At 36.7% G+C, this 25,892-nt stretch overlaps 2 protein-coding genes across 3 annotated transcripts in view; one reads left to right on the top strand and one right to left on the bottom strand.

Annotated features, from left to right (window-relative positions):
• Positions 1 to 714: 714 nt before the first annotated feature.
• On the bottom strand, positions 715 to 20,756 carry LOC106869607 (uncharacterized). Of its 2 annotated transcripts, none has more exons than XM_089365891.1 (7): positions 20,643 to 20,756; positions 10,540 to 10,768; positions 6,441 to 8,138; positions 4,857 to 4,945; positions 3,416 to 3,575; positions 2,827 to 3,032; positions 715 to 2,298 (listed from the first exon to the last, which is right to left on the bottom strand). In XM_089365891.1, the coding sequence occupies exons 2-7, from the start codon at positions 10,709 to 10,711 to the stop codon at positions 1,108 to 1,110; spliced, it is 3,516 nt and encodes a 1,171-aa protein (XP_089222017.1). In that variant the 5' UTR covers positions 10,712 to 10,768; positions 20,643 to 20,756; the 3' UTR covers positions 715 to 1,107. The 2 variants fall into 2 exon arrangements, with proteins under 2 accessions (XP_089222017.1, XP_089222018.1); XM_089365892.1 differs by lacking the exon at positions 20,643 to 20,756 and adding an exon at positions 10,861 to 10,959.
• Positions 18,736 to 25,892, top strand: part of LOC106869612 (octopine dehydrogenase) — a 21,923-nt gene continuing 14,766 nt past the window's right edge. The window contains exon 1 of the mRNA XM_089365893.1: positions 18,736 to 19,240. The gene's annotated coding sequence lies outside the window, so the exon portion shown is untranslated. The remainder of the gene's footprint in view (positions 19,241 to 25,892) is intronic.

The raw sequence follows: 25,892 nt of genomic DNA, 5'->3' as shown, positions 1-25,892 counted from the left end.
TCGACACGTGGCAGTTCGAGGGTGCCATTTTCTTCAGCTTTGCACCGCATCTCGACGTTTATGAACGATTAACTATTATCATTGGACAACGGGTGAAAATTCTACTTAAGGGGAGAGAACTTAACTTTTGTTCGTTTGTTGGTTTTCCAATGTAAAATATCATAAAGGTGTCGACTTTTGAAAGTCAAACTATAGAAGCCTAATTTCTCAAGATTGGTATTTAGGCAGTGTGTTATATACCCCACTGCTCCAATGTCTACAGATACTTGTAATCTGGATAGAGTAACTGCAGATTTCTCAATAGTTCAGCGTAGGTATTCTCTTTTTCACTGATCTTCAGTTTATGTTAACATCCGCTGGGCAGCTAATTTCCACAACTGTATACAGTTTCTCTTTTCTATCCCAAATCATTATATCAGATCTGTTTAATATCTTGTTCAGACGCAAAAGCAAATGTTGCAACGAGATATTCAGGACTATTTTACTGTAACATTTAGCGACACGTTCATATAACATGAATGTCGGAGACCCTGAAAAGGGCCATGAGCGCTGTTCTCTCCGCTCTGAGACAAAAACAAAAAAGAAATGACATAAATATCCCTGAAATGAAACTTATCAATATAAGACTGGCTGTTTTCGACCTTTAATACAGTTTTGAAGTAACAGTTATAAAATACATAAACTTTTTAAAGTGTACAGAAAGTGTATAACATATTTGTTTTATATAGTTTTTATTCAAATAATTATATTTCAAAAATTTGAAGAAAGAAATTAAATACAAGACAGAATTTTCAATAAATATTTGTTAACAGTGCTATAAATTCAGTAAAATTAACCGACTACAATATTTACCGTTTTTTCCAATTATGAAACTTTTGACATTTCGTATCTTAGCAACACATCGACCATAAATTGAAGACCGTACAATACAGCTAAAAGTGCCTAAATCACTTAGATATTCATATGACTTAAGCACTTAGAAAACTAAGTTCGTAAATTGTTCTTTCATTTCTATCTTATCATTTTTCTATCAAGCAAATATATAAATATAATCCTGTCATTGGCATTAAGTTAATACAAATTATTTTCGAAGGAAATTATAAGAAACTACAGCTCAGTCCTTTGCTTAAAGAACACTGGACGTTCAGGAAGAGACGATGAATTTAATCTGTCTGATTCCCCCTTGTCACTACTGTTAACAAAAGTAAGTGAGTAAGTATCATCAGTCTTTCCAGCGACATTGATCAAATCATCTTTCCGGTTAGTGTTTTCTTTTCCGCGCTCCAAGTCAGACGGGTTATTATTACTCTTAGAGGAAAAATTAAAAATGGGTACAATTTTCTTCTTGTTACTATTTGTCGATTCTTCTGCAACAGGCAGCTGGCTTGTCACTGCCTTCTGTTCGTCTCCAGCCTGTGTCTGACTTGGTGTATTATCAACGGTAAATTTTTGATATTGGTTTACATTTACTTCTAAAGTCGTTCGAAAGGTGTCGAGCGGGTTTTTGAATTCAGCCGAACCATCTGTTTCTTTGTTCTTTGTTTGGTTCAACGTCTTCTCAATTAATCCTAAATGCTGTCCTCTGTTCAGAATGTGTGTGTTAATTTGACTTTGAAGCTGGCGGCGTTTACGTGATTTCAGTGACGTTAATGGTTCGTCATCGTCCGAGATTGGCTCTGTAGAGCCTTCTCCTTCGTCTATATTGTTCCCATAAGGCTCAGTTTCAGGAATGTTTATTGCCATCTGGGAACCCCGAAGGTTTACGTCATCGAGCTTTGGATTCTGATTTTCTGCATCTGATAAAATACGATCCAGGTTATCAACTAAACCTTTTATTTGGGGTTTGTTGTTAGTTTTGGTGTTTTCTGATTCAGGTTTTGGTTCAGACCATTTTTCTAAAATATTTGTTGATTTACTAAAATTATCTTCAAAATGATTTTGTGCATCGTTTCCAATATTCTCTACATTCCGATCCTTTGAACTGTGATCACCATCATCACTGTCATCAAAAGCATCGTTAATATGTCCTTCCATTTCTAAGCTAACCGAACCAGGATTTGATCTACGAACATATACACCACTGTCCAAAGTTTCACTTGTACTTTGCATTGAAGCCCGGTGAGATGCTGTCTTATTCCTAAACTGGGCTTGGATTCGCTCAAATATTTCCTCAACCTTAGACTTCGGCTCGAGTCCAATACGGAAAAATCCGATCTTACCTTCGTCAAATTTTCGGCAGTCGACCACAGTTGAAGCAGAGTTTGCAAAGGATGGCCCATCACATAAAATTCCATCGCACTGAATAAAAAAAAAATCATTGGAAATATTCAACCAACATTAAAATATTCATAAAAATAGCTTCCAAGCATATTAGTGCACAATAAAGAAAGCTAGAGGAACTGAAACATGAATAGATAGATAGATAGATAGATAGATAGATAGATAGATAGATAGATAGATAGATAGATAGATGGATGGATTGATGGATGGGTGGGTGGGCGGGTGGGTGCTTGCTTTGAGTGGGTGGGTAGGTAGGTAAGTTGGTAGAGTTTGAAGAAGTAGATGGTGCGAAATGCAACACAAAGGATTTGCTACTTCAGCAACTAATCTCTGAATAACATTAATATTTCTCTGAAGACTGGATATGATCAGAATGATCCATAGAGGCACACAAGCTGCCTATTTCAAACTGAGGGAGTGGGGAACTTCAAAAGATAAAACGACATATCAATCAGATTTTCAACTAGATTTTCAATAACATTTCTTGAGTGATCGATCAATGTTAAGAAAATAAACCCATTAAGGGAGTTGATGCATCCAACTTACATTTTTCAGGCCCAACTTGGCAATAACCTGCAGATGGTGCGTAGTGTCTGCTTCACCAGTAGGGTTAGCAGATGACGTTGATACGGGACCAGTGTGATCGATTAAGAATGACGTCACCATATTATCGGGCATGCGTACTGCGATGCTGTCAGGTCTACCAATGTATTTGCCGGCATATCCAACACCCAAACTGTCTAACCATGGTCCTGGAGAAGAAATAAAAGAATAATATTGATAATTTGTTTTGTCTTTCTTTTTTATTATTCTAATAGAAAGTTTACAATTTTGTCACGAAATAATATCAAACAACAAGTAAACTCCTATTAAGTCGCTTAATCCACAAGAAACAACACTCGGAGTAACTCAAATTCTATTTTAATGTCTTAAAACAGAAAAGACCCATTGGACAATGTAGTCCTTGATATATAAATAGGCAAGATAGTCAACGATGGAATTTTTTTATTGTAATCTACACAAGTCTAGTTGACATGAGGTTAAACAGCAACATAAACATATAATTGGAAACCCCTAGTCAATGACGCTATTGCCAGTAATAAGCATGAAAAATATGTGTAAATATTAAACTAACCTTTGTTTACTACACAGGATATCGTAGACGGCCATACGGCATTCATGAAGGCCCACAACATCTCACCGAATTGTTCTCGTCCAGCGGCCAGTTGGTTTACATTGGATATCCACATAGACATTGGTCTGTCTTCAGCGAGTTTCTTAGTTGAGTATGCTCTCTAGACCCAATAAAGGTAGACAAATAAAATATAATTATTCAATAGCTAGCAAAAGAAGTCAAAAATTCTTCAGAGCAAGATCTCTTTTTATTAACAACATAGACGATACATGTATATCAATTAACAACGGACGAATTGCCGCTAAGCATTTTGTCCGGTGCGGTAAGGATGCTGCCGTCATAAGACGAAATGTTAAAAAAAAAAAAAAACTAATATATTGAATCATAGTAGATTATCTACTTTTGTAGTAATTGTATAATGCTACCATTTATACACGATACACATTTTTGAGACAGTTTAGGTAATAATAATAATAATAATAATAAGGATTTTTAAAAAATCCCAAAACGAAACGCGTATTATACTTCGCAACACATTCATGAACTTTTATGGTATTTCAATATCGTATATGTTGAAGCATTGTTTTTCAATCATTTTGCTCTTGAGAACACTTGAAATAAATTCTATATCTCAAGAAACTCTTGACATAAAAAAGATTATACATATTTATTAATCTTTTTCTTTCTTTTTCATTGAATAAGAAATTCTGAAAAACCATAGAACTGTCTTTGAAGGACTTGGCAATGCTAAATCCATTAGATGCTACAAAAAGTTTATAAGAAATTTCGTCTTAACAAGACCTTGTTTGAACCAAATTCCCATACGATTTCCTATTAAAGGCTCCTTTTTGCATAGGATCTCCCTATTACGTACAGGTGCAAGTATTTCGAATAGCTATGCGTGTATAATTGTTTCTGATTTAATAATAATTGTTGAGGAGAGCACAGGTGGGCAGGCCACATTGTTCGAATGCCTGACACACAACTACCCAAAAAACTGTTTTGCAGTGAATTGACAAAAAGCAAGCGCACACAAAGTGAGCAGGAAAAGCGCTTCAAAGATACACTCAAAGCCTCACTGAAGTGCTTTCAGATCAATCCCTGGGAAATGCAAGCACAGGACCGGTCTGCCTGATGTAGCTGCACCAACAGAAGTGCCACCTTCTACGAACTGAACTGGTTCGCAGGAGACCCAGAAAAACTTGAGTTGCGCAAGTCCAGAGCCAACTCCTTGCCTTCATTCCCAGCAGACCGCCATTGCCCGACCTGCGGCAGAACTTTCCGAGCGCACATCGGCCTGATCGGCTGCGGCCGGACGCCCCGTAATCCATCTTCTCCCATGTGATGCCCTTGATCGCCGTCGAAACGACGGACGAACATTACATAATTACTGCTATATGCATATGGTCAAACAATCTATATAATGTAACAATCAACTTACTTCCACTGATTCAGGGAATTTTACTGCAGCCGCCAATACATAAACAGTATCTGTTGGAATACCAACTATCCCTCCTCGGTTCATGATTTCTGAAAAAAAATGTGGTGAAATGTCGTTTTAAATTTATTTGATACAACACAGAACAATTCTGTTTTGTTTATTTTTTATCCAATTGTTATTAACCACCAGTTTAATTATGCTAGTTTTGATGTTTAGCTCCCGATCAGGTCAGATCTTTTGTTTATTTTTTTTTTTTACTGTTTTTTTTTGTTTTTGTTTTTGTTTGTTTTACTTTCTTTTTCAGATAGTGTATCTAGAACAATATAGGCAATGTAAATACTAGGATGTGATTTGGAGAAGATTTGGCTGCTATTTTTAACAGCTTGAGTGACCACGCAGACAGAACTATAATCTTAACCTTGCTCATCCCCGTGAAGAAATTTCAGGTTGCGGAGGGAAAATTCAGAGATTTTTGCGGGGAAAATTGTTATTAGGCTGAAAATTCATTTACCATTGTTTGCAATATTTTTTTTTATTAAGCATATTTTACTTATATTAATTTTAAGGATAATAATACTAAATCAATATAAAGCTGTTAATATTGTGCAATAAATTGCATTTACACCGGACGATTTTTTTTTTATCGTATGTAGGGATGGAGAATTGGGAAATAGGGATGCTGAACTGGTAAAAGGTACAAATACAGAAAAATGAAACGGTTATGAAACATTCCTTCCCTATTTCAAAGATGAACTGTATTGCCTACCCATGTTCTATGCGGCTCCGTGGCCTGAGCCACTGAGTAATGGAGGTGTAGGCGTATGTCAGCTCTGATCGAGCAGACCTTTAGGGACCAGCTGCAAAGGTTGTGAAGATTCGAAACCGAAACCACATTTTTGTTCATTGTCAGATGGATTTCCGGTCTTTCGTTTCCGACTCTCTGTTCTCGGATGATTTGACCTCGGAGACCTTCTGTGGTCGTGGAAAGGTTAATCCTTTGTTTTAGGATTGACCTACTTTAGTTGCCAAACTATATACATATACCCAACGAGAGGTTTGTTGAGCCTCTTTGATATCAAGAGCATCTCGGCCAAATGGAAAAAAGAGGGGCAACACACTGCTTATACTCTTTGTTCGACGACAAAATTCACATCCTATGACCTTCTCTAGCACGCTGCACGGCTTCGCTTTCAAGCAAACAGTTTGCCCTAACACACACACACTCATTCATCTAAGGACACGCGAGCTGTTGTCATCCTCTTTAGGCCAATAAACTCCCTGGCTACTACTAAAAGCCTTGCCTTGTATTTCTGACCCAACGCACCAATAAAAGCTATAAACAGTATTCTTCTCTTCGATGTTTATTATTACGCTGTCTCATCGACTTCGACAATTTAATAGTAACATAGCCTGTTACATTTGGTGACTCCGACGTGATTCGAACCTTCGTTACTTTCGACATCTCATCCCAATCCTAACAGAAACTATTACTACAGACCTATACAATTACTAGTTATGCTTATCAGAATAACTGTGAAGGTGGGAATGGAAAGATCGACAAATTTTATTAAATAAGTTCCTTACCCGCAATCGCTTTAACTCCGGATTGTTTTTGGGCATCTGCCCAGAAGGCTTTGTGACCCTGAGAATGGAGGTAACTGACTTCTATGATTGGGTTTCCCATTGGGAGTATATCTCGCCCCCAAACAGCCTTTAAAGCAGAAGCTAAGAAACCATAAATACAAACAGCAGTAAATAGAAGCACCACGATTATTTCATATGCTTCATATGAAGGCACCGCTAATATATTTAGCAAAAATGCCAATGCGATAAGTTCGAAAAGGAAAGTGATTAGGAACCAAGTCTTGCTTACAACTAGAGAAAGCCCTATAAGAAGTAGAAGAATAACCATGTATGAAATGCTCCCCACACACATGGCCACGGAATTGTCCAGACCCAATGTCCCAAGACTACGAGCAGTTCCAAGAATTAGCCACATGGAACTAAATATAATGAACGAACAGCTTTCGAATGTAAGTCCACGAGCAAACCCTATACAACCCACGGTAAACTGTGCCAGCCCGCCAAGTACAGTTGTCCATGGCATGGAGAGGAGATTGAAATTGGCAGGAATCCACAAAATAGATAAGGCAGAAACTGCATTGACGGCAAAGCCGATGGTATCAAGCTCAATATACTTGGAATACCCCATGTCGGAAAATTCAGTAGAGAACAGGCCGTCACCATCTTGTTCGGTGTCCCGTTTGTATAAACGTTTTGCACAGCAGCTAAGATGTTTTTTAAGGCTCTGTTGTACTTGAGCTCGATCAAATGGGCGTCGACCCAATGGAAGTTTATAAGGGGTTTGTCTCATTCGGCTCATGTGAGCAGCAAGTCCATAAAGAGAAAACAAAAAGCAAACCCAACCCATACCACCAAGGAAATGGCCTTGGACACCATCAACACAAAAGGCAATGCAGAAGATACATAGTAAGATATTCTGTAGAGCATGGAACATTTCTCGAGCTATGGAAATCAAGCTGGCCAACAAAAATGTCAAAAGGAAGAAGATAAAGACAGCTAATAATGGTAAGTCATTTGTGCCAGAAAAATGATTAAGTGCTAGGTTGTATGCTACTGCACACCAGAATGTACCATACAGGGTAAAGTAGCAACCACAGTAAGGGTCGTTCCTACGTAAAGCCACAATGCCGCACACAGCTTGAAAAAATCCCGCCGAACCGACCCACATAAAAGCATTATTGGCAACCGTTGTAGCTCCAGTCACGTGACTAGCAAAAACTGCAAACACTATTACTTCCATTGAATACCCTACAATAGTGTAATCGTTTGAGATGTCTGGATCAGATGATTTTCTTTTCTGCATGGTCTTGAAATCCCCCCCTTTAAATTTATTAACCAGCTTTTGGCACATCATATACACAACTAATGCAGAAAGTAGGACGTAATACGCTCCGGCACTCATATGTACAGGACGCCATAAAGAGGCTATTTCAAAAATGGTGGACAAAAAAAGACCGAAAGAAAGAACTGCAGTAAAGGTTGCTTGATGCAAGATAGATCCAAAGACAAAGATAAGGAATATGAAGAAGAAAGCTCCATATCCAGGAAATAGAGCTTCATTTGCTGCATTGGACCAAATGGCAGGTGGCCTCGAGATATCTCTGGTGACATTGAAAACACCAACCGCAGCCCACATCGAACCTAGACATAACAGTAAGCCTCGTAACAAGGAGTCTTCAACATCTCCTGCCGTAATGCCTGAAAAAAAAGAAAAAAGAAAAACAATTTTATAAAAATGATGTTAAAAGCTTTCAGAGTCTTTATTTGGAAAGGGAAACTTGAATTAACGACAGCTACCTACGATCAAAATAACTAGTCTTCATTTAAACCTCAAAGTAACTATGTGGTAAGAAGCTTGCTTCCCAACCACGTGTTTCCGGGTTCAGTCACACTGTGTGGCAACTTCAGCAAGTATCTTCTACTACAGCCACGGGCCGACCAAAGCCTTGTGAGTGGATTTGGTAGACGGAGACTGAAAGAAGCCTGTCGTATATATATATATATATATATATATGTATATATATATATATATATATATATATATATATATATATATATATATATATATATATATTATGTATGTGTGTGTGTGTGTGTGTGTGTGTGTGTGTGTGTGTGTGTCTGTGTTTGTCCCCCACTACCGCTTGACAACTGGTGTTGCTGTGTTTATGCCCCCGTGACATAGCAGTTCGGCTAACGAGACCGATAGAATAAGTACAAGGCTTTAAAAAATAAGTCCCGGGTCGGATTCATTCGACTAAAACTCTTCAAAGCAGTGCCACAGTATGGCCGCAGTCAAAATGACAGAAACGAGTGAAAGATAGAAAATATGAATAATGACCAAATGCTTCTTTTCTTTCACATTTTTTGAACGATCTTTATACATTGACTTCAGAAAGCTTTTTTTATAAACGTAGAAAAGAAAGCTATTGCTTCTTATCTTGTTTTTATTTTATTTTATGTTTTTTTTTTTTTTTACTTATTCTATCAATCCCGATTAGTTATTTCCCCTTTTAAAATCTATTTACTCTTAGAATAAAGGTCTACAGAATGTATTTTGTTTGTGTTTTTTTTTTTTTGTTTATTCTGCGGTAATAAGACACTGGAGCCCAAAGTTTTAGTAGATTATATAGATTGCCGTATTTTATCTACTACTTATTTTATCGATTACGCACCAAATGCCGTAAATTGTTTTTTTTGTTTGTTCTATCCTCGCCCTTATATATATACAGAGAGTGAGAGAGAGAGAGAGAGAGAGAGAGAGAGAGAGAGAGAGAGAGAGAGAGAGAGAGAGTTGCAAATAAACGCCTTTGAACTTGATATATAAAATATACATGCATAAATATATACATGTAAATATATATAGGGATAGAGAGAGTGAGAGAAACAAAGACTGAAAAATATTCAAATGAACTTTCGTGTATAAGCATACAGATATTTATATAATTACAGAACAAATTTGCATAGAGTATAAAGAATACACAAAACTAATGGGAGAGGGTATGGTATTTCAGGTCTGACAGCTGTTTCTGCAAAAAAAAAAAAGTGAAGGAAATGCATACAGTAGTGGATGTATATAAACATTACCGTAAAGCCGGCCTCCGTCTTCAGGGTGAAGAAATTGGCATATATATATATATATATATATATATATATATATATATATATATAGTGTGAGTGTGTGTGTGTGTGTGTGTGTGTGTGTGTGTGTGTGTGTGTGTGTGTGTGTGTAAAGGCTTTGGATGACTCAAAACTAAGATGCCGTACAGTGGAATTGAACCAGGACCCACGTATTAAGAGACGAAATTCTTAACAACGCAGCCACAATTATATGCCCCTTAACTTATTTTAATTTTGCTTTTTTCCGCCATCCTTGATGCAGTATAAATTAACCAAATGTAAGCAAATTAACCAAATAGAAGCACATGTATGAACTGCTAATTTAACGGTAAATTTTCAACTACTGCGATAATTATTAACTGGTAAATTGAAAGGTAAATGTGTATTTTATATACCTAGGACTTGCTACCTCATTGTTTTTTGTCAAGAGTTTCACCGCCAGTCGTTCGTTATGTCAGTCAACACACATACCCTGACACACCATTCCGCTGTCGTGGCCGTAAAGACGGAAAGTTGTCGATGCATCATGTTAGGATATAATCAGAATTAAAAGTGAAAGAATGAAAGTGAAACAATACTATATCACATTACAATATAGATGTTATTCTTTCACTTTTGACATGTAATACCGAACCAGTGCCAATGTTGTATTGTTTTAATCCAAATGAAAAAAATTACATGTTGACACTCAGGAGGTCTGATATTATTACCATGTAAAATTTGATTTGATTTGATTTGGTTGAGCTGTTTGAGAATGCATTGAGGACAGACAAAGGATTTTATGTGTGTGTGTGTGTGTGTGTGTGTGTGTGCATATGTGCATGTATATATATGTATATACATATGTTTACATATTTACATATACATATATATATATATATGCATATGTGTGAGTGTGTGTGTGAGATATCAATATAAAGAGCAATAATAGAGACATCGAGAAAGAACAAGAAATAACCTCCATGGATATTTTACTTACCAGAACCTAAAATGAACGTTGATAAAAGAAGGAAACCCACTCCATAACTAACATTCTCCGCAATAAGGCGTCCATTAAACGGAGTGAAACTGTAGATACACAGCAAAACAAAAGCCAGAAAAGTAATATAGAGACATGCTATGGTCGCAGACGACGGACGTATCGCCGCCATGTTACATTTTCACGCGATTTTTCACGCTACTTCTGTTTATGCCTCACTCTTTGATCTCTGCAATATACGAAGAAATATATAGTTAAGATTCCATCACTTGTTTCTTTAGAGATAAATGGTAAATTGTAAGAAGGAATTGAACTGCCTACAATATCTAAATTTTCTAATCTGGCAGAAAGATGCAGTCTTCACAATACAACAAATCCTTCGCCTTCTGAAAAATGACCGACTTGCTTTCACTATGTATTGGTTAATTGTTAATTACGAATTGGATATATCTATTTTTTCAGATCATTTTCCTGGTTGCCAAGAACAAGAACGCTATGTTCCCGGAAATATTTTATTTGTTACCGATTCTTGCATGACTTTGCTGGGTGTACAAGCCTTAATGTATTGTCAGCAGAAAACAGTCACGTAGAACAAACATTGCAAAGTAAATAATCGTTATGAAACGTTTCCTTACCCCTCTTCTCGCGCTCTCTCTCCCTTTCTTTAATTTCTTTCTTTCCTTCTTTCTTTCTTTCTTTCTTTCTTTCTTTCTTTCTCTATCTCTCTCTCTCCACACACACACACACGTATATACATACATACATACATACACACACATACATGCATACATATACACATACATACATATATATATTCTTTTATTCGTTTATACATTTCAACCCTATTACTGTGACCATGCTGGAGCACCAATAGTGTAATTTCAATGGTGAATCTTATCTAATTGGCTTTTGGGGAAAGAGGCAGCTCGACACTGCTGCCCTCTTTTGAGTTTCCTGCTTTGATATAGGTTCATTCCCTTATAGAATCAGCATAGTTTCCTGGTCCCTTGTTTTGAAGGTTCTCAGAATCCATCTGGTCATTCGCCTGCACATGGCCACCATCTAGGTGGCGTGTACGTGAAACGAGGCATCAGTCCCCAGATCACGCACTGTACGTGACTCTGGGCTTGCAGCTTGTGAGCACCAATTAGCTACTAGCGGGAACCTATACATACATACATACATACATACATACATACATACATACATACATACATACATACATACATACATACATATATAGTTTTGCCCATTTTCATGAGAAGTCGCTACTAGTTACTTTTGGAGTCTTCTTTGAGCAGTCAGATGTCAGTTTATCTGGAAAGAAACAATGCTGTTATTAATAAGAAGGGTTGAAATTAACGTATGCAAGATTTCACAGCCTTAGCATCACTCCTTCATAGCTAGCTTATGAACTTTTCAGCCCACGCCCGTATGCAGAACAAGCTCCTAGAATATTTTCTCTCAGCAATATTGTTTATATTTATAATCAGCTTCATTACATTCTATTACAATATATATTTTTAACTCGTACTACTGTCAACTGAGTAGAATATCATGACTGAGGAGGTGTAATAAAATCGAAACATATCAGTCACTTTCACTATCAGACACATATCAGTTTAAGTACCATTTGATCTATCTACTGTCTTTCATTGTACATTTTAAACAAGCATGACTGTGAGGTTAAAAAGTTAGCTTTCAACCACGAGGTTTCTGGTTCAGAACCACTGTGCGGCACTTTGAGCAAGTGTCTTCTGCTATAGTCCCGAGCTGACCAATGTTCTAAGGGTGAATTAGGTAGATAGAAACTGAAAGTAGACCGTCATGTTTATATGCGTGAGTGTGTGTTTGTAGGTCTTTGTGCTTGTCCCCCTACTGCTTGAAAACCGGTGTTGGTTTGTCTACGTCCTTGTAACTTCGCGGTTCGGGTTCGGTAAAAGAGAGCAATGAAATAAGTACCAGACTTTTATATCCTTGTATTAGATATATAACATGACGACAGGGGGTGGGGAGGAAGTATATACACGACGCACTTCTATTAATATTACACGAGACTCAACGCTCTATATCAAAGGCTCACAGTGAACTGCTACCTACACGAACTGCCAACCTTTTAGGCATTTGAGGGATGGTTCGGGATCCTTCCACAACACAGACTTTTAAAAAATAAATACTAGGATTGATTTGTCCGCTACACCCTTCAAAGCGGTGCCCCAGCATGGTCACAGTCCAATGACAGAAACGAGTAAAAAGTAAAAGAACGACCTCGTGTTTAACAACTGGCACGACCACCATGAGAACTTTTTAACCATACATCCCTCCATGTTACCTTTATGGTTTTGGAAATGAGATGAACATCATGATAACCCTATTTCGTCCTAATTCTTAAACATACTCGGTCTTTGTGCCGAGCTAAACAGAAATTGCACTTCTCTTACATTTTGGTGGGATTCTAAGTTTGAGCCCTTCTTGGTCAATATACATTTTATTTTATGAAAAGTAACTGTAATTTCAATTGCAGACTAGAGTCTTGAGAAACATTGACAGCATGTGCTACTTGCCTTTGATAAAGTACTTGAAGATGAGAAGTAGCGGCAAACCACCTCGGAGGCTTCTATATTATCACTCCACCACCTGAAGAGATTGCTACCAAGTCTTATCCAGATCCCACTTACTGTCATTTAAAGAAATGGAAGTTACATTAGACGATATAGTGCTGGATGTTCTATGTCTACAGTTGAAGTTAGGTTATGTACGGAATGCCTTTCATTTTAGGTCTGCTCGATCAAGGCTGACCTGGCTGCTAAGCAACAGCAATAATGTCATCAACAACGAAAGTTGTGGTAGCGAGCGAACGGCTCGGTAAGATTTGAAAAAAAAAAAAATGTTTAGTCTATTGTGCTTATATTATCCAGAGTAAACTTATTTACAAGTGTTGCAAACTTGATGTTTGCTGATTTATTTATTTTTCAATTTTATTATATTTATCTATTTCATTTTTATTTCTTTAAATACCACACAGACAGATGAGAGCAGATACCTGTAAAACTCATTTATGGCGGTTACACCGAGCAGAACATAATAAGCATCATATTTCACCAAGACTCATTGAGATAGAGTATTTCAATTGTTCAGCCTACGCGTTACATGTAGTTTAATAGATTGCAAGTAAAGTGAAACGTAACTAGCAACTATGAGCTACAGTATTATTCTTAATTGTAATTACAAAATTGCCAAACGTCTAATGCGACAGTATTACAGACGGGATGCCAAGTGTATGAGTGAATGACAAATCATATTAGATTTGCTTCCCGCATCCCACAAAATACATTTTATTTCCACAGAAAGTAGGTGTTTGTCTTACGCGAGAGTGCGTCTTATACACTGGCAAATGCAGAATTCTAGTTTTAGTACTCCATATAACACCTCATAACTTTTTATTATTTTTTTGAATTTTCAGAAAATTTTTTGTGAATTTGTATTCTACATACGATAATTCATACGATTATGAAAAAAAAAACTTGAAAGACCCCAGTACCAGCACTACAGCCAGAGAAAATGATCATGCCGATACCAGCAGTACCAGCGAGGCTAGCGGCCCCACACCCAACATTACCAGCGACGGCACCCACATCACCGACGGCACCCACATCACCGACGGCAGTCACATCACCATCGGCGACAATAGCACAAACCCTATGGCCAGGGACGACCACCGCTACGACGACAACCACAACGACAGCAACCACAGCGGCATTGCCGGACCCGCGCATCGTAATGGTAAGAGCACTGAAGGTAGCCTTAACAACACCGGTGGCAACAACAACATCCCCAGGCCCAGAGCCAACCAAAGATGCATCAGTAATGCGAAAGCAACCAACACCCAAGCCTAGAAATATATCAGGGCTGACGGGACGGCGTTGAAGCGACGCCTCTACAACCACAGGTCCTCCTGCAGGGTCCCGGAAAGACGATTCCATGTGTGGCGCCGCAAAGATGACGGGCTCCATAGGATATCAAGTAGAAGATCTTAGAACAACCAGGACCCTATATCAACGGGAGCATACGCTGTAAGCTTTGCATGGCCGAGCGAGACAGGATACTCAAAGATTCACTGAGACCTGAATCACTGAATACTCGTCAAGAAATCTTCACACCATGCATCCATTTCAAGTGCTGCATGTGCAAGCATGGGATTGCCCATTCGCTAACTAAGCCCGGAAGAGTTCTGTCGATCCAAAAACAGTCCAAAGAATAAATCTCTTGTTCCCCTTTCCCGGCCTACAAATAGCTGGTCTAGAGGGAGATAACCCGTTCTCACTAACGCCGGACTATTTATTCTTTGTTGAACAAATGACCATCGATCGCAACAGATTCCTGCCCCCCAGAGTCGGCTGCGAGGCTACAGCCTTCGTGCATGCGAAACCATTGGTCTACGACCAGACATTAACTTTATTATTTTAATACACTCATGCATATGTATACATACATATACATATATACACATATATATGCATATATACGTACATGTACATATAAATACATACATACACACACACAGAGACACACACATGCACGCACACACACACACACACACACACACATGAATGTATGTAAATCTGGCACTTATTTTATCGACTTCAAAAGGATGAAAGGCAAAGTCGACCTCAACGGAATTTGAACTTAGAACGCAAAGACGGACAAAATGTCGCTAAGCATTTTGCCTGGCGTACTCACGATTCTGCCAACTCGCCGCCTTAGATCGCTTCATCATTGCCAGTGATCTACTGTAGCCTGCAATCGCGAGGCCTAACGATACACCTCTCATCGTTCTGTCTCCTGCTTTGAGAAAGCACACAGAGCTGACCTCGAGGATAAATGAAGAATGAGGAAGAACTATGACACAGCAGCACTAAATCCACAATAGAATTTCCTTTGCAGTCGATGAGACTGCGTCTGCCTGTTCCGTGTTGGCATCGGCAGCCAACAGCGAGATTGCATATACAGTTGCTGTCATGAATCTTCCTTCGCGAAGCCAAGCCTTTGATGGTGACTCCCACGCGACGAACATACCTGGCCATGAGCCGAGTTGAGTAAAAAAAAAATCATTCTTTGAACATTGTTGTAATTGCTGTTATAGTTGTTGCTAAGTAAGCCTAAATTCAAAGATATTCAAGTCCAGTAATAGAAGTAGATAGCAGGAAAAGGGTACTCTAAAGTCCAAGAAGCAGGGCCAAGACACTATAAGTTACTTTCCACTCTCATTTAGCTGAAAAACAGAGGAATGTCGTCACCTTGCGTATCCTCCCAACCCTACATCACACCAATAACACTCCCATCACTGTTCAAGCTTTAGTCGAGCACATCAAATACCAAAATGATTAAATAATTCCAACCCGTTTCTTTTAAGTAAAAGCTACCGAAGATAACATTTTCCAAATGCATCCATTACTTTTTTTTTTAATGTAAGATAGATGTGATTTAAAGATTTGGCTGTTATTTTTAGTGAGTCGAGTGACCACGTAGAGGTTTGGTGGTGTATCATAGTGGTTTAGTCATATATCAGAGTCGTCAAGTAAGGAAGTAACTTGTATGATGTACCTGACTCAGGCAACAAGAGAGTAGGTTGTTCTCCAACACACACACACACACACACACACACACACACACACACACACACACACACAGAAGTGCACGCGCACACACGTGCACGCACACACACGGGTGGCAGAAAATGAGGTTGGTTAAGTGTGCCATACTGTCTTCATTCCTTAGCTATATATACATATATACATACATACATACATACATATATATATATATATATATATATATATATATATATATATATATATATATATATATATACACACACGTACATACATACATTTCTTTTGCTTTGTTGCTTTTATTTTTTTTTTTTTTTTCTACACCTGTCTACGTCACAACATCTATTTCACACGTTCCTCTGTTACACACTGCTTTCAGCCTCCTTTTCTCTCTGCATCCTCACTTTACCTGTGTTTGTGATGGGGTGGGGGAGAATAAGGAGTATGGATCGCTGTCGGTTTCGACGATGAGTGTTCGGTTGTTTTTCTATCAACTTAAACTGCTTCTTCATTGAATTAGCTTATAAGTGACTGAGTATTCCACCGAAACGTGTACCCTTGACGTGATTCTCAGGCAGAATCAGTGTGACAAGGCTGAACCTTTAAATTACAGCTATAACTCAGGCTTCCACACACTTTGCGTCTACCCAACTTCATTAATGATATATTCTACTCAGTTGGCATGATTTCGGAGTCATCTCCTTATATAGAAATCTTACCAACTGAAAAGAATATTCTTCACTGAGGAGTTTTAATAACACTGAAACATGCCTGTTGCGTTTTAAAAGACAAAACCATTCCAAACTACATCGTCTTTATCTAGTAAAATTTTCGACTAGTTGATTTCATTTGAGTTTTCTTCTTTGTTCGATGTGGTTAGAATTTAAGCAATCTTAGAGATATTTTTTGTCTATTGATTGCATGGATAATCTTAGCTCTTCGAAGTTTTTCAACTCTTGATACGATATCATGTAAGATCCTACTACATATATAGCAATATAACAACACATGTGCCGCTGGTGATTTCTTCTTCTTCTTCTTCTTCTTCTTCTTCTTCTTCTTCTTCTTCTTATTATTATTATTATTATTATTATTATTATTATTATTATTCTTCCTATTCTTCTTCTTCTTCTTCTTCTTCTTCTTCTTCTTCTTCTTCTTCTTCTTCTTCTTCTTCTTTGGACTTTTCCCTTTCTTCTTTCCGACGAAGAGCTATGCTCGAAACGTTAACTCTCTCCTCCTTTCACCGAGCGTCATGCTAATGAACTTCTTGTACACGTCCTCACGTTCGTTGTTTTCCTTTTTTTCGTTTTTTATTCGTTTATTTGAACTGACTATATATATTCATGTCAAGTAGTGTCCAAGAGATTGGAAAAAGACACTCAGGAGGCCTCCACAATGACGGGAAGACGATTCAATTAAACGATTAGGGCCAAAATGTAACAGAAGAGCGCAAACGAGAAAGAATTGGAAATGCATTGTGCCCAGCAGTGTGTAACAACATCCGAAAGTCTGGTCGATATAGGTGATACATACATATGTAAATATATATGCACACACATATATAATTTTATATATGTATATATATATATATATACAGCACATTGAATGTCCACGTTAGTGGTCAACGTCATATATAAAAATATATATATATATATATATATATATATAGATAGATAGATAGATATAGATAGATATAGATATAGATATAGGAGTGGCTGTGTGATAAGTAGCTTGCTTACGAACCACATGGTTCCGGGTTCAGTCCCACTACGTGGCACCTTAGGCAAGTGTCTTCTACTATAGCCTCGGGCCGACCAAAGCTTTGTGAATGGAATTGGTAGACGGGAACTGAAAGAAGCCCGTCGTATATATGTATATATGTGTGTGTATGTGTGTGTGTGTATGCCAGTGTGTGTGTGTGTGAGTGTGTGTGTGTTTGTGTGTGTTTGTGTGTCTGTGTATGTCCCCAACATCGCTTGACAACCGATGCTGGTGTGTTTACGTCCCCGTAACCTAGCGGTTCGGCAAAAGAGACCGATAGAATAAGTACTAGGCTAACAAAGAATAAGTCCTGGGGTCGATTTGCTCGACTAAAGGCGGTGCTCCAGCTTGGCCACAGTCACATGACTGAAACAAGTAAAAGAGTAAAAGAGTATAGGTATGTATATACAAGCGCATAAACATATATGTACGAATACATGTACATATGTGTGTGTATTACTCTCTTTCTGTCTCTCATATACTAACAATACACGTATATACTCAACCACATACACGAACATACAACTACACGCGCACACACACTCTCTCACTCATAGTTACATAAATGTTTTAATTTCGATAAACTAATGAACATTCCATCCAAGTTACTCTCAATATCTGTTTTCAGTTGTGACTCACAGCTACTTTCTGTTATAACATCTGCATCTTCTTTCTCATCCTTTCAACACCTCTTCCTGCCACCTCTCTTTCTCTACCCACCCCACCTCTCTCTTTCTTTCTCTCTCTTCTTCACTTTCTCTCCCTTTCTCTCTCTTCCTCTCTATCTGTTTCGCCTGCTCACATCCACTCGTTACTTTTCAACTTTTCATTTTGCTTTTGTACTGTTCTTTCTGTTTGACACTCACTCTCTCACTCTCTCTCTTCCTTTCTTTCTCTTTCTGTTTCTTTCTTCTTTTTATCTCTTAGTTTCTTTCTCTCCCTCCCTGTCTCTTTCTCTTTCCCTCCCTCCTCTCTTTCCACTTTCTCTGTACCGGTCTTTCTCTTTCTCTTTCTTCTTTCTCTTTCTTCTTTCTCTTTTCGCGCCTACGTCCCCTTTTCTCAGACTTTCTGTGGCACACTACTTTATTTCTTTCAACATTTCAAAGTTTTAAGATTATAATTTTAAAGTCTAAAACTAAATAACTTTAGGAGAAGAAAAAGGAGTAAAAAAAAAAAGGAAGAACGAAAGAACGAGTGGAAGTAAAGAAGGCAGAAAGGAAGATAGAAAGAGAAAAAGAAAGAAAGAAAGCCTTTCTTACAAATTAATATTTTTCTTGAAATTTCTATCGTCTGCTTATAAAGTCCAAGTTGCTGTCGTGACGTTTGTAAGTAAAAATATAATACTGATAACATACATTTTGCACACGAATAATACCGTTTGCCTTTCATTCTCTCTTTCACACCGCCGGCACTGCATGATTCTTGCTATTTCACCCATGTATTTGAACTCGACCGTTTTTTTTTTTTTTTTTTGGCTATAAACGATGGGTTTATTAATTAACAAACCGGCAACGATATATACAAAAAAAAAAAAAAAAGCAGGGTAAAACAAACGTAAAAATACTGGAATTTTCCTCACTATTCTTCAGTGGTTTCAACACGCTTGCGCACACTGCCTTTTCTTACCTGTTGCTAAACACCAGTTTCGTTCACAACGTGCAGTTGGATGTGTGTGTGTGTGTGTGTGTATTTGTGTGAATTAAAGGTCAGTTGTCCGTAAGACAGACAAAAAAAAAAAGAAAAAAAAGCGCACCGCAAAAGAGAATTTGAGCGGTTAACACTCATACGTTGTTGCGTCATAGTATATTCCTATATTACCGGTTATGGCTATAGCTGGTCGGAAAGGTAACATCAGCTTCACGTCGACTATTCCCAGGCGCAATAGAAGACGTCTAACTAATGATGACTATCAGATCGGTTATAAGCTATAACCAGGAATATAATGCGCGACAACATAAAAATACATCTATCTATCTATCTATCTATCTATCTATCTATCTATCTATCTGTATGTATGTATGTATGTATGTATATGCATATACACACACACATATATATACATATACATATATATATATATATATATATATATATATACACACACAAATTCTTGTAAAAAGCACTTCATTTCACGTTGCTCTGCGATCATTTCGACATCTAACATGTGGTACCCGTTGTACCTGTACAGGTAATGTCGATCTGATGGAGGGAGTGAGCTTATGTCTACACAAACATTTGATCACTATCAACAAATCGTCTGTGTGGCTGTTCAGTAAGAAATTGTCGAACCCTCATACGTCGTCTAACGACGGGAGAGTCCGTCATATATATATATATATATATATATATATATATATATATATATATATATATATATATATATATATATATATATTATCCAAAGTGTACAGTATTATATCTATTACAACCGATCTTACTAATCGGTTTTGCGCTAGGGGTTCAATGGAGTGTTAAGTAAAATCTCTTTTGTGTAACCCTACACTCATCAGAGGTAACCGATATATAGATATATATACATATATACACACATATATGTGTATATATACATATGTGTATATGCAGTAATAACAATAATGATAATAATAATAATAATAATAATAATAATAATAATAATAATAATAATAATAATAATAATAATAATAATAATAATCTTTGGATGGATCCATCCAAAGATTATTATTATTATTATTACTGTATTTATCTTACATTATATTGGCACAGCTTGTTGTGACTCCAAAAGTCTGGTATCGTCAGTTGACATCATTAGGCTATAGCCGACATAATAGAATAGGACCTTTTGTATGCATAATCGAAACGTTTACCGTAAACGAATTTAAAAGATATATATATATATATATATATATATATATATATATATATATATATATATATATATATATATATATATATATATATATACATGTGTGTGTGTGCACATATATATATTTATACATATATACGTATGTCTAAATAATTGTCTGTGTGGGTGGGTGTATATATATATATATATATATATATATATATATATATATATAGATATACACACACACACACACGCACGTGTGCGCGCGTGTGCAAGAAATATTAAGGAATTATTGCTGTTATTTCTGTATCGAGAGTTTAGTGTTTTTTCTTGTAAATCTTTATATTTTACTGATCCGCTTTCGTATCTTGTCGAAGATTTTATTTGTGTTGTTAATATCTTGAGAAAATCTTGGCAGTCTCACAATTTAATTGCTCCTCTCTCACTTTTTCTTATTATTTGTATTTGTAATTAGGAAAATATCATGTTCATTATCATTAGCGTAGTAATAAATTAGCAAATAGGAATTTTGAAATAAGTCTTTAAAAACTACTTTTTAAACGTCGAATGTGATCGAATGAGGGTTTTCCAGAATAAAAAAAAAAAGAATCAAAGACGTCCATAGGTAAAAAAAGAAACGGTTGAGAAATATTGCATTGGCATGTTGGCCACAATGCCAGCAGTATTTACGTGCGACTTTTTCATGTTCTGAGTTCAGATCCTGTCGTGGTCAACTTTGTCTTTCATACCTTCCGGGTTCGATAATATAGAGCACCATACAAGTACTGGAATCAATTCTTACAAAGCATCCTAAATTGAGAGGTTACAACTCCGACGCTACGAACATGTGGTCAGAATATCGAAGGAAAGAATCACAAGACAGATTCTTCAAGCCTATCCAACCGGCAGGAGACCTAGAGGCAGAGCAAGAATGAGATAGTTGGAAAATATCGATAGTCTCAGTTGGTCACGCTTGAGAAACCAACCAGAATGTGTAATGGTGGCCGCTTCTAGTACAGCCCTATGAAAGAGGTGGCCGAGGACTCCAGTCTAATGACTTCTTCCCGGAATAGTGAGCGGGGTGGATGGATGGGTAAGAAGACATGTTTGCCGTTGTATAGCAGATGTAAGCCAAGTCTTCAACAATTCCTGGCTGGGGACCATGTTGTCACTTCATTGAGGTCGCTTAGCTCTTCAGCAAGTCATGATCAATCATCATAACATCAAAGATGTCGTCATAAAGGCGTTAAGATCTCTCTGTGAACCGATGCAGACCTCGGTTTCTGTTCTATATTGTGGACAATTCAATTCATTGCACTCGGGCCACTAAAGCCCTTGTAGAAAATGCGAGTGTCAGCACGTCATCTTAATCTCTCTTTAATCACAAACCCTTTTGCCCTGCAAAAAAAAAAAAAAAAAAAAAAAAGAAAGAAAGGAAAAGAAAAGAAAAGAAAAGAAAGACAGGAGAACGGGATGGACATGTTGGACGAAGTAGGTTGTCATATATTATTACTAATCCTGAAAAACTAGAAGGTGATGGTCATGGTTTCAAAATGTTTTTATTGAGTCTACCCAATCAGGATGGAATTGCGATTAGACAACGCCGTATACTCTTCTGTATGTAGGTTCTTTGGTATATATGTGTGTTAGTATACTCTGCATACACACATACAACACACACACTCACACACACTAAACTACCCGCCCCCCGCCGCTATACACACAAAGAACTCCTCAGTGTTGGTAGTGAATTACTAGTTTCACTTCCTCAGAATCGTATTCTTTAAGCAAATAAGTCAGTTATAGGGGGAAAGGAGGAGGGAAACAGACAGACAGACAGACAGACAGGCAGACAGATAGATAGATAGATAGATAGATAGATAGATAGATAGATAGATAGATAGATAGATAGATGTGTTTGCGTATAGTTCTCTTTAGAACGTAGGGCTTAAAACGAAGGGGCATAACTTTTCCCAATTTGTGATGGAATAAATAAACCAATACAGATATATCAAATACGATACAAAATAAGTTCTTGATTTATTGAAATTATCTCCATCAAACTCTAGAGGATGTATCATAATTACCAAACGGCAATTATGACCAGCTCCACCTGAGAAGGGGAGATAATCAGAAGAATCAAGAACTCTTCGAAACTGACATGCCATTGCGGAAAAGGAGAGGTTTCTTGCTTGGAGATAAGATGATACTTATGGACATGTATTTCTGTCTCAATATTCGTCATCTGCACGATAACCACTAACTTTATCTCCAGTATCATAGGGATATAAGTCCCGTGCAAAAAAAAGGGTGGAATACATTAAGGTCAGGATAATTTGCATGATTTAAACAAAAATGAACTAAGAGAGATAACTCAGAGCGGCCGGCGGGATGTATTTGAACAACATAAACAAATATAGGTATATTAAATATCATGCAACATAAATTTTGATTCATCAACATTATCTCCGTCCCTTGGATGCTGGAGATAAGATTATCGTACTGATTATGGCTATTAAACCAACATCACATGTCCACGGATTTCCTCTTATTTCCTGACAATAAGCCGATCGTTTTCCTTAAAGACATCTTAGTTTTGGAGAAATTCTTGTTTCTTGAGATTATCTCCCCTTCTCAGGTGGAGCTGGTCTTAATTACCATTTGGTAATTAATACTCTTGAGATGAATACATCGAGAATTTATGTTATATGGTTTTTGATATACCTATATTTGTCTATGTTGTCTAAATTCATGCCACTAACCACTTTGAGCAATTTCTCTTAGCTCATTTTTGTTTAAATTATGGAATAAATAATCCTAGAATAATAAGCAATTTTTCGATCAAAATTAAAGGTGCCTTTACTAGAAGGTATTACTTTGCAGTTTTTGTCTCATCCACGTTTATTAAAAACAAAATTTGCTCATATGGACAATATGCGGTAAGCGTATCAAGAAATAAACTTTTTCATTTATTGGACATAATGTGTGCTTATAGGTAATTTAATTGTTAATATAGATTAATTTCTATTAAGTATTGAGGTTGATAATCGACTGTTTCCTCCCATCAAAGTTTCTGGACATGTACCTATTTAAGAAATTATATACGGTCAAAACTAATATATTAAAACTAATAAACTGGATTATAGTACATCTATACATGATGTAATGGTTTTTTTTTTTAATTAGCTCTCCAAATCGAGATACGTGTTATATATTGCTATATATTGTATAACTGGTACATGTAGCGTATTATACATAGTTTTTATAAATTATATATAATTTTGAAAATGAATAAACAGTAAATTACTTTTTCTTAAAAGCGAACAGATAAATAGCAAATGTCCTGTCAAACCGAAAATTGTCATCTTCAATCAATCAAATTTACATGCGAACAGAAAATTTCAGGCCAACTCTATGTTAAATGATTGAGAAGACTTGAAGACCAGGGAAATGTTACGCTGAAGAGAAGAGTTTTGTTGCATAAGATCAGAAAGAAAAAGGAAGACATGATTCCAACAGACATTAACCAGCTGTATCGACTGAACCGTACCATAGCCGGAATTGACTACCCGTGTATTTTTTCCATGACGTTAAGGACTCATAACGTTCTCCATCAAGTGTACACCGTTCCCAAATTATAATTAGTGCGAAGATTACTAATGAAATCCTTCAATGTCTTCTAAAACGGAAATATTCGACTTAATTCAATAAAATATGTCAAGTTTGATTCAATGAAAGTAATAGAACGAGACGGGAAACAAAGCCAAACAGAAAATTAATCTGAATTCACCAAAATATTCACAGCCAAATCATTGATGACAGAAACCTAACTGAACTGAATGATATTTGAATGAAAGATTGAATGACCTTTAGAGAATATATGATATGTTAAAAGGATAAAATAGGACAACCTACTATTTCTTGTTCCATAACAATATTCCCTCGATTACTATTTTCAGCAAATCATAGAGTTGTTCAAAATAGACGTTAGAAAGAGCTAAATGCTGCAATGTCTTAAACCAACAATAATCTTACCAGAAATAAAGCAGTCGTCCTCACAGACCAATGCACAGATGAATTTTTTTAACGAAACGTTTTAAAGAGATTTTATCCATTCTGCCCTCGATTAATCTTGACTTTTGTTTCTATTTATTTCCGAAGCTTTGAAAACTGAAACATCTCTGATCTGACATCACAGTACATATTTGGAAGAAAGAAATTTAGAAACAATGAATATATTCCAATAATTTAAATAAAAATGTGTATGGATACAGGAAAATATATTTGATTCCATTCACTTTGGTGTTAAACAAACTGGTTAATAAATATAATATTCACTACTACATCGACTTTTTTCATTTCCTTTATTTCAATCTTTTTGTGAATTTGTAACACTGAATACATGTACATATATACATACAAAAATATATGCGTATACATATATATATACATAAATATATGCATATACACACAAACAAACGTATAGATAGATAGATAGATAGATAGATAGATAGATAGATAGATAGATAGATAGATAGATAGATAGATAACTCGGTCTAGAGTTCTGTTTCTCGAGAGTCTCCACTATATGTAGCCACCTCTTTAGACCAATCAAACGTATCTAGTAAACTGCCTTGCTAAAAACACTAAACATATTTATTTATGAGATTTGGGATATATTACTGGGATTTCTTTCTCGAAAGCTTTAGCTATATAAATGGAAGGGCGGGTCATATAATTGACGTCGAAACCACGTTGCATACTCGACTCCATTGCTGCTTCTTTCGCCTCAACTCACGTTTTGTCTTGATCTTGCCATAGTTATCTGTTACAAACTGTTTGATACTATTGTCATTTTATTTGAATCTTTTACAAACACAAAACTATAAGAGACTCGTGGCTGGTACTTTGAGTCCTGAATAGGAAGAGGTAAAAGCACTATATATAACGTGTCTTAATGAAGCCTCGTAAACATACATCGTTATATATGGGGTGTAATTAAGTACATAATAGACAATACAAAACTGTTATCAAGCTAACAACTCTTTTTCAGTTATACTTACAACGATCAGAGCCACAACCAAGGACTGAACCCACGCATGTTAGGCGTGAAACACATATTTAATGCATCGTTTATATTTACCATACTGAAT

The sequence above is a fragment of the Octopus bimaculoides genome, chromosome 18 (assembly GCF_046866305.1).
Source record: "Octopus bimaculoides isolate indiv1 chromosome 18, ASM4686630v1, whole genome shotgun sequence".
Classification (NCBI taxonomy): Eukaryota; Metazoa; Mollusca; class Cephalopoda; order Octopoda; family Octopodidae; genus Octopus; species Octopus bimaculoides.
Note: the sequence above shows the minus strand (reverse complement) of the source record. Positions and strands in the feature narration are given on the sequence as shown.